The following is a 10527-nucleotide window of genomic DNA, read 5'->3' as shown; positions in this document are numbered from 1 at the left end:
TATGACTAATACTATTATTACTGCTAGTATTATTATTATTACAATTATTACTATAATTATCATTACTGTTATTATTAGTACGATTATTAGTGCTATTATTATGGTTATAATTGTTATGACTATTATTATTATGACTTATTATTATTAGTGACTACTTTTATGATTATGACTATTATGATTATGACTATTATTATGACTATTATTATTATTATGATAATTATTATTATGACTTATTATTAGTAGAATTATTATTATTGTGGCTATTATTACTATTGTTATGATTATGACTATTATTATTATGACTATTATTATTATGGCTATTATTATGACTATTATTATAATGAAAATTATGATTGACTATTATTTGTATTATTATTATTATGACTATTATTATTATGACTATCATTAGTATGACTATTATTATTATTATGACTATTATTATGACAATTACTGTTATGACTATTATTATTAGTAGTAGTATTATTGTGGCTATTATTATAATTGCTATGACTATTATTATTATTATGACAATTATTATTATTATGACTATTATTATGATTGACTATTATTATTATTATGACTATTATTATGACTATTATTATTAATATGACTAGTATTATGATTGACTTATTGTTATGACTATTATAATTATGACTATTATAACTTATTATTGTGACTTATTATTATGACAATTATTATGATTGTGACTATTATTATTGTTATGACTATTATGACTATTATTATTATTATGACTATTATAACTATTATTATTGTGACTTATTATGACGACTATTATTATTACTATGACAATTATTATGATTATGACTATTATTATGATTGACTTTTATTATTATGACTATATGACTATTATTATTATGACTATTATTAGTAGTAGTAGTAGTATTATTATTGAGGCTATTATTATTATGACTATTATTATTATCAGGACTATAATTGTTCTGATTATGACTATTATTATGGGGGTTCGATTCCCACGGGGGGCCATGTATGAAATGTATGCATTCACTACTGTAAGTCGCTCTGGATAAGAGCATCTGCTAAATGACTGTAATGTAAATGTAAAATAATGACTATTATTAGTATGAATATTATTATTATGACTATTATTATTATTATAACAATTATTGTTATGACTATTATGATTAGTAGTATTATTATTGTGGCTATTATAATTACTATGACTATTATTATTACTATGACAATTATTATGATTATGCCTATTATTATGATTGACTATTATTGTTATGACTATTATTATTGACTATTATTAATATTATGACTATTATTATTATTACTACTATTATTATTGTGGCTATTATTATTATTATTATTAATGACGTATTATTATTCGTATATGTATTACTATTATTATTATGACTATTATTATTATTGATATTTCTATTATTAGTATTATGCCTTTTATTATTATTAATATTTCTATTATTACTATTATGACTATTATTATTATTAATATTTCTATTATTATTATTAAGTCTATTATTATTATGACCCTTTATATTTTTATGACTATGCCTATTATTATTATTGTTATTGTTACTATTGTTATTATGACTATTATTAGTGGTGGTATTATTGGTATTATTATATTATTAGTATTATTAAGATTGGTATTACTATTATTATTATTATTACCATTTGTATTATTATTACTACTATTATTACCATTAGTATTATTATTACTATTAATACTGTTATTGTAGCAACAGGAATCTGCTATTCCTTCTATTGATAATGAAGCAGGTCATAAGAGATCCTATAATTCAGTGAATGATAAGAACTCTTTATGGAACAGGCAACACGCAGGGACGTGAGGAAAAATAGCCTGACCTCTAAAGTGTATGATCCATGCATACATTAGGATGAGAATAAGAATGAAACAAACAACAAAGTGGTCTGAGTTCACAGCTTTATATTAAAATGCATTAAGTAAAGACAACAATGTAACATATACTACAATGGTCCACACGTTCAGAAATGTTGGATGAATAAAGGTACATTTTGTCATGTAATGGATGAGACAGCAGTTTGTCTGACATTTAAGACGACGGAAAGCTTTTGAGCAAAAGAACATACAGTACCAGTCAAAAGTTTGGACACACCTACTCATTCCAGGGTTTTTCTTTATTTTTACTATTTTCTAGAAATATGTGGGAACTCCTTTAAGACTGCTGGAAAAGCTTCCTAGGTGAAGCTGGTTGAGAGAATGCCAAGAGAGTGCAAAGCTGTCATCAAGGTAAAGGGTGGCTACTTTGAAGAATCTCAAATATAAAATACATTTTGATTTGTTTAACACTTTTTTGGTTACTACATGATTCCATGTGTGTTATTTCATAGTTTTGATGTCTTCACTATTATTCTACAATGTAGAAAATAGTAAAAATAAAGAAAAACCCTGGAATAAGTAGGTGTCCAAACTGTCGACTAGTACTGTATGTAGGTCATGATCATCATTAATCTGTAACGCAGTACAATAATACATAGTTATTTTAGGCAACATTATTATTTAGTTCAGTTACAGCAGTAGAAATACAAAATTAAAATCGTAATCATTATCATCATTCTAATGCTTCTTATGTACAAGCCAGTGCCTTACAGAACGACCTCTGTTCCCTGTACATTACACAGGCCTTCCTTCCACTGACATCAACACAGACTTCAAGGAAAAATACACTGCAAAACGCAATGATGATGTGGCAAGTGACACTTGGCTTCTTGAATGCTGACATGCAAAACATTTTGAGACTGTATCAAGAGTGGACTAGTGAAAAAAATACAAAAAATTGGTTTTGAGTGAATTTTTCCCTTTAAGCAAGCTTAGAAAGATACCATACATTATAAATATGAATGTTAAGGTGCAAAGTCCCCACCCCGACCACACACACACACACACACACACACACACACACACACACACACACACACACACACACACACACACACACACACACACACACACACACACACACACACACACACACACACACACACACACACACACACACACACACACACAGTCAGTAGAGAGTAGGACCTTCTCTCCCTGTCAGTAGTGTAGGTCGGTAGGTGGCTGGCTGTGACGCGCGTCTGTCTATGTCTATATTGGGAGAGTGGTGTCCGTGACTAGGATAACATGGCATAAACTTGACTGATGAGGTCAGAGGTCATGAAGGGTCTTCTAGTACAGAAGCCAGAGGAACAGCTGGTCTCAGAGAGGAGGACGGAACCCTTGTCCCTATATAGTAGGATACTTTTGATAGGAGACCAGTAGGATGCCATTTCGGACGTATCCATGGAGGGAGGAGTCCCAAAGGGGGGAGGTTCTGTTCTACGTCTGTGGGTGGAGTCTGAGGCAAGGGAGGGCCACACCCATATGTCTCTGCAATTCTAGCCACTGAGCTCCCATGCTTTGAGCCCAGCCAGGTTCGGACAGCCCAGAAAGCGCACTGTGAGGACAGCGCCAGGACCAACCACTAGTTGCCTCTGTCTGCTACAACACCAAGCGACCGGACAGACCCCAGGCTGCTGCTTATATATCTACTGTTACCCTGTACATAATGTTTACCATGTTCCCCTCAACCTTCAAATCAAGGCTTCATCAGTAAGATACTCTTCCTCATATAACTCCCCCCTCAGCCCACTATACAGCACCCAGCTCCTATCCTGCTAAACTTCACAGGAAGACCACACTCAGAAACATCATCAGTCATACAGGTAATTGCCAAAATAAAGGAAATGGCAACATAAAGTGTCTTCATAGAGCGCTGGGGCGCCACGAGCCAGAACAACTCCAATGTACCCAGGGCATAGATTCTACAAGTGAAATTCCATCATTTGGTGTTTTGTTGATGGAAAACGGCATCTCAGGCGCCGCTCCAGAATCTCCCATAAGTGTTCAATTGGGTTGATATCTGGTGACTGAGACGGCCATGGAATATGGTTTACATCATTTTCATGCTCATCAAGCCATTCAGTGACCATTCGTGTCCTGTGGATGGGGGTCTTGTCATCCTATGGGGGGCATAGTCATGGTGGCCAAAACAATGGCCTGCCCAGCATTTTTATACATGACCCTGAGCATGATGGGATGTTAATTACTTAATTAACTCAGGAACCACACCTGTATGGAGGCACCTGCTTTCAAAATACTTTCTATCCCTCATTTAATTGCTTCCATTATTTTGGCAGTTACCTGTACATGCACATAAACATACGTACTCATGCACACTCACACTCCCATTAACACTCACACACATTAACACTCACACACATTAACACTCACACACATTAACACTCACACACACATTAGCACTCACACTCCCATTAACACACACACACACATTAACACACACACATTAACACACACACACATTAACACACACTCCCTTTAACACTCACACTTCCCTTAACACTCACACTTCCCTTAACACTCACACTTCCCTTAACACTCACACTTCCCTTAACACTCACACTTCCCTTAACACTCACACTTCCCTTAACACTCACACTAACACACACACACTCACACTCCCCTTAACATTCACACTCCCCTTAACACTCACACGTACATTAATCACACATATATAGAAAAAGAAAGGTATCATAGAACAGAAATTAGAAAAGGAGGAGGCTGTTAGTTAGCTCTGGTAGTACCTAGATTACAGTTGGAGTTGTTTTTGGTACAAGTAGTCTAGAGAGAGGACAGTAAAATGGAGTGTTGTATTTCCCATGTCTAGAGAGAGGACAGTAAAATGGAGTGTTGTATTTCCCATGTCTAGAGAGAGGACAGTAAAATGGAGTGTTGTATTTCCCATGTCTAGAGAGAGGACAGTAAAATGGAGCGCTGTATTTCCCATGTCTAGAGAGAGGATAGTAAAATGGAGTGTTGTACTTCCCATGTCTAGAGAGAGGACAGTAAAATGGAGTGTTGTATTTCCCATGTCTAGAGAGAGGACAGTAAAATGGAGCGCTGTATTTCCCATGTCTAGAGAGAGGACAGTAAAATGGAGTGTTGTATTTCCCATGTCTAGAGAGAGGACAGTAAAATGGAGCGCTGTATTTCCCATGTCTAGAGAGAGGACAGTAAAATGGAGTGCTGAATTTCCCATGTCTAGAGAGAGGACAGTAAAACGGAGCGCTGTATTTCCCATGTCTGGAGAGAGGACAGTAAAATGGAGCGTTGTATTTCCCATGTCTAGAGAGAGGACAGTAAAATGGAGCGCTGTATTTCCCATGTCTAGAGAGAGGACAGTAAAATGGAGCGTTGTATTTCCCATGTCTAGAGAGAGGACAGTAAAATGGAGCGTTGTATTTCCCATGTCTAGAGAGAGGACAGTAAAATGGAGCGCTGTATTTCCCATGTCTAGAGAGAGGACAGTAAAATGGAGTGTTGTATTTCCCATGTCTAGAGAGAGGACAGTAAAATGGAGCGCTGTATTTCCCATGTCTAGAGAGAGGATAGTAAAATGGAGCGCTGTATTTCCCATGTCTAGAGAGAGGACAGTAAAATGGAGTGTTGTATTTCCCATGTCTAGAGAGAGGACAGTAAAATGGAGTGTTGTATTTCCCATGTCTAGAGAGAGGACAGTAAAATGGAGTGCTGTATTTCCCATGTCTAGAGAGAGGACAGTAAAATGGAGTGTTGTATTTCCCATGTCTAGAGAGAGGACAGTAAAATGGAGTGTTGTATTTCCCATGTCTAGAGAGAGGACAGTAAAATGGAGTGTTGTATTTCCCATGTCTGGAGAGAGGATAGTAAAATGGAGCGCTGTATTTCCCATGTCTGGGTAGAGGACAGTTCAGGTAACTCTCTACAACTCCTTCCTTACCTGTTAAATATCAGTAGTATAAAGACTAACGTTGAAGACTCTTTTCTTTTCTGTTTCTTTTTTAATTAAGTATATCATTTAGTTTGGGGCAGTGGTACCTTTGAGCTCAGTCCTTATTTAAAACTCCTGTCGTGGTGAGGTTTGGTTTCCTCCGGTCAAGTTAGTGGCTGGTACCCCTGACCAGGGGGAGGAGGGGGGAGGCTGGGAGAGGAACGGGTCGAGGTTTGGGAGCAGCAGGGAACAGTCTGTGGTCGAGGAGGAGAGGAGGGGGGTCTCAGGTTAGGTAGTCTCCTTCCCCTGTGCTCCCGTCACGGTCTTGATGGAGGTTAAGGTTCTGTTGAACCAGGTCTTCTTGGCTGCCTGGACCTCGTTCAGGGCCAGACCCAGTGTGTGCTCCAAGTCCTGCAAGGAAGAAAACATACAGGAAGGAGGTTAGGCAAGGGGCAGCATAGCTAGCCTGGGGTTTTGGGACAGGAGACAGACTAGAATTCATTAAAACTTGTATTGCCTCAAATTCCCTTCAGGAATTAATTCATGAATTGTTAGGATATAGTAGCTGAATTTAAATTAAGTGATATCAGTAGACATCAGTTGCTATAGCCAGGTTAGTTCTTTGGTCTGGGTTAAGGTCAGAGGTCAGTGCCTGTATCATTGGTCTGGTTCAGGGTTTGAGATCAGTACCTGTATCATTGGTTAGGGTTAGAGGTCAGTACCTGTATCATTGGTCTGGGTTAGGGTCAGGGTCAGTACCTGTATCATTGGTCTGGGTTAGAGGTCAGTACCTGTATCATTGGTCTGGATTAGGGTCAGTACCTGTATCATTGGTCTGGGTTGGGGTCAGGGTCAGTACCTGTATCATTGGTCTGGGTCGGTACCTGTATCATTGGTCTGGGTTAGGGTCAGTACCTGTATCATTGGTCTGGATTAGGGTCAGTACCTGTATCATTGGTCTGGGTTGGGGTCAGGGTCAGTACCTGTATCATTGGTCTGGGTCGGTACCTGTATCATTGGTCTGGGTTAGGGTCAGTACCTGTATCATTGGTCTAGGTTAGGGTCAGGGTCAGTACCTGTATCATTGGTCTGGGTTAGGGTCAGGGTCAGTACCTGTATCATTGGTCTGGGTTAGGGTTTGAGATCAGTACCTGTATCATTGGTTAGGGTTAGAGGTCAGTACCTGTATCATTGGTCTGGGTTAGGGTCAGGGTCAGTACCTGTATCATTGGTCTGGGTTAGAGGTCAGTACCTGTATCATTGGTCTGGATTAGGGTCAGGGTCAGTACCTGTATCATTGGTCTGGGTTAGAGGTCAGTACCTGTATCATTGGTCTGGGTTAGAGGTCAGTACCTGTATCATTGGTCTGGGTTAGAGGTCAGTACCTGTATCATTGGTCTGGGTCAGGGTCAGTCAGTACCTGTATCATTGGTCTGGGTTAGGTTCAGTACATGTATCATTGGTCTGGTTCAGGGGTCAGTACCTGTATCATTGGTCTGGGTCAGGGTCAGTCAGTACCTGTATCATTGGTCTGGGTCAGGGTCAGTACCTGTATCATTGGTCTGGGTCAGGGTGAGTCAGTACCTGTATCATTGGTCTGGGTTAGGTTCAGTACATGTATGATTGGTTTGGGTTAGGGTCAGGGTCAGTACCTGTATCATTGGTCTGGGTTTGTACCTGTATCATTGGTCTGGGTTAGGGTCAGGGTCAGTACCTGTATCATTGGCCTGGGTTAGGGTCAGGGTCTGTACCTGTATCATTGGTCTGGGTCAGGGTCAGTACCTGTATCATTGGTCTGGGTCAGGGTCAGTACCTGTATCATTGGTCTGGGTTAGGGTCAGTACCTGTATAATTGGTCTGGGTTAGGGTCAGTGCCTGTTTCATTGGTCTGGGTTAGGGTCAGGGTCAGTACCTGTATCATTGGTCTGGGTTAGGGTCAGTACCTATATCATTGGTCTGGGTTAGGGTCAGGGTCAGTACCTGTATCATTGGTCTGGGTTAGGGTCAGAACCTGTATCATTGGTCTAGGTTAGGGTCAGGGTCAGTACCTGTATCATTGGTCTGGGTTAGGGTGAGGGTCAGTACCTGTATCATTGGTCTGGGTCAGTACCTGTATCATTGGTCTGGGTTAGGGTCAGTACCTGTATCATTGGTCTAGGTTAGGGTCAGGGTCAGTACCTGTATCATTGGTCTGGGTTAGGGTCAGGGTCAGTACCTGTATCATTGGTCTGGGTAAGGGTCAGGGTCAGTACCTGTATCATTGGTCTGGGTTAGGGTCAGGGTCAGTACCTGTATCATTGGTCTGGGGTTAGGGTTAGAGGTCAGTACCTGTATCATTGGTCTGGGTTAGAGGTCAGTACCTGTATCATTGGTCTGGATTAGGGTCAGGGTCAGTACCTGTATCATTGGTCTGGGTCAGGGTCAGTCAGTACCTGTATCATTGGTCTGGGTTAGGTTCAGTACATGTATCATTGGTCTGGTTCAGGGGTCAGTACCTGTATCATTGGTCTGGGTCAGTCAGTACCTGTATCATTGGTCTGGGTCAGGGTCAGTACCTGTATCATTGGTCTGGGTCAGGGTCAGTCAGTACCTGTATCATTGGTCTGGGTTAGGTTCAGTACATGTATCATTGGTTTGGGTTAGGGTCAGGGTCAATACCTGTATCATTGGTCTGGGTTAGGGTCAGGGTCAGTACCTGTATCATTGGCCTGGGTTAGGGTCAGGGTCTGTACCTGTATCATTGGTCTGGGTCAGGGTCAGTACCTGTATCATTGGTCTGGGTTAGGGTCAGGGTCAGTACCTGTATCATTGGTCTGGGTCAGGGTCAGTACCTGTATCATTGGTCTGGGTTAGGGTCAGGGTCAGTACCTGTATAATTGGTCTGGGTCTGGGTCAGTACCTGTATCATTGGTCTGGGTTAGGGTCAGTGCCTGTATCATTGGTCTGGGTTAGGGTCAGGGTCAGTACCTGTATCATTGGTCTGGGTTAGGGTCAGTACCTATATCATTGGTCTGGGTTAGGGTCAGGGTCAGTACCTGTATCATTGGTCTGGGTCAGTACCTGTATCATTGGTCTGGGTTAGGGTCAGGGTCAGTACCTGTATCATTGGTCTGGGTTAGGGTCAGGGTCAGTACCTGTATCATTGGTCTGGGTCAGGGTCAGTACCTGTATCATTGGTCTGGGTTAGGGTCAGGGTCAGTACCTGTATCATTGGTCTGGGTTAGGGTCAGGGTCAGTACCTGTATCATTGGTCTGGGTCTGGGTCAGTACCTGTATCATTGGTCTGGGTTAGGGTCAGGGTCAGTACTTGTATCATTGGTCTGGGTCAGGGTCAGTACCTGTATCATTGGTGTAGGTTAGGGTCAGGGTCAGTACCTGTATCATTGGTCTGGGTCAGGGTCAGTACCTGTATCATTGGTCTGGGTCAGGGTCAGTTCCTGAATCATTGGTCTGGGTTAGGGTCAGTACCTGTATCATTGGTCTGGGTTAGGGTCAGTACCTGTATCATTGGTCTAGGTTAGGGTCAGGGTCAGTACCTGTATCATTGGTCTGGGTTAGGGTGAGGGTCAGTACCTGTATCATTGGTCTGGGTTAGGGTCAGGGTCAGTACCTGTATCATTGGTCTGGGTTAGGGTCAGGGTCAGTACCTGTATCATTGGTCTTGGTTAGGGTCAGTACCTGTATCATTGGTCTGGGTTAGGGTCAGGGTCAGTACCTGTATAATTGGTCTTGGTTAGGGTCAGTACCTGTATCATTGGTCTAGGTTAGGGTCAGGGTCAGTACCTGTATCATTGGTCTGGGTTAGGGTCAGGGTCAGTATCTGTATCATTGGTCTGGGTTAGGGTCAGTACCTGTATCATTGGTCTGGGTTAGGGTCAGTACCTGTATCATTGGTCTGGGTCAGGGTCAGTACCTGTATCATTGGTCTGGGTTAGGGTCAGTACCTGTATCATTGGTCTAGGTTAGGGTCAGGGTCAGTACCTGTATCATTGGTCTGGGTTAGGGTCAGGGTCAGTACCTGTATCATTGGTCTGGGTTAGGGTCAGGGTCAGTACCTGTATCATTGGTCTGGGTCAGGGTCAGTATCATTGGTCTAGGTTAGGGTCAGGGTCAGTACCTGTATCATCGGTCTGGGTTAGGGTCAGTACCTTTATCATTGGTCTGGGTTAGGGTCAGTACCTGTATCATTGGTCTGGGTTAGGGTCAGTACCTGTATCATTGGTCTAGGTTAGGGTCAGGGTCAGTACCTGTATCATTGGTCTGGGTTAGGGTCAGGGTCAGTACCTGTATCATTGGTCTGGATTAGGGTCAGGGTCAGTACCTATATCATTGGTCTGGGTTAGGGTTAGGGTCAGTACCTGTATCATTGGTCTGGGTTAGGGTCAGTACCTGTATCATTGGTCTGGGTTAGGGTCAGGGTCAGTACCTGTATCATTGGTCTGGGTTAGGGTCAGGGTCAGTACCTGTATCATTGGTCTGGGTTAGGGTCAGTACCTGTATCATTGGTCTGGGTTAGGGTCAGGGTCAGTACCTGTATCATTGGTCTGGGTTAGGGTCAGTACCTGTATCATTGGTCTGGGTTAGGGTCAGGGTCAGTACCTGTATCATTGGTCTGGGTTAGGGTCAGTACCTGTATCATTGGTCTCGGTTAGGGTCAGGGTCAGTGCCT

The 10527-nt window shown here is 41.4% G+C and overlaps 2 protein-coding genes across 9 annotated transcripts in view; both read right to left on the bottom strand.

The window, feature by feature from the left end:
- Positions 1 to 1934: 1934 nt before the first annotated feature.
- On the bottom strand, positions 1935 to 5819 carry LOC123726107 (Kruppel-like factor 18). The gene is made up of 2 exons (XM_045692533.1): positions 4770 to 5819; positions 1935 to 4727 (listed from the first exon to the last, which is right to left on the bottom strand). Exons 1-2 carry the CDS (start codon positions 5817 to 5819, stop codon positions 4698 to 4700), a joined length of 1080 nt encoding a protein of 359 aa, XP_045548489.1. The 3' UTR covers positions 1935 to 4697.
- LOC106568376 (rab GTPase-activating protein 1) overlaps positions 1935 to 10527 on the bottom strand; it is a 289542-nt gene continuing 280949 nt past the window's right edge. For all 8 annotated transcript variants that reach the window (XM_045692525.1, XM_045692527.1, XM_045692524.1 and 5 more), the window contains one exon: positions 1935 to 6269. In XM_045692525.1, coding sequence (XP_045548481.1) covers positions 6147 to 6269 — 123 coding nt within the window. In that variant the 3' untranslated portion in view covers positions 1935 to 6146. The remainder of the gene's footprint in view (positions 6270 to 10527) is intronic.

The sequence above is a fragment of the Salmo salar genome, chromosome ssa13 (assembly GCF_905237065.1).
Source record: "Salmo salar chromosome ssa13, Ssal_v3.1, whole genome shotgun sequence".
NCBI classification, from domain to species: Eukaryota; Metazoa; Chordata; class Actinopteri; order Salmoniformes; family Salmonidae; genus Salmo; species Salmo salar.
The sequence above is the reverse complement of the archived record's forward strand: the minus strand, read 5'-3'. Positions and strand labels throughout refer to the sequence as shown.

Coding starts and splice junctions, on each gene's coding strand:
- LOC123726107 (XM_045692533.1), bottom strand. CDS start 5,819: ATGGGAAATACAGCGCTCCATTTTACTATCCTCTCTCCAGACATGGGA. Junction 4,728..4,769: donor TTACTGTCCTCTCTCTAGAC/ATGGGAAATACA, acceptor CTCTCTCTAGAC/TACTTGTACCAAAAACAACT.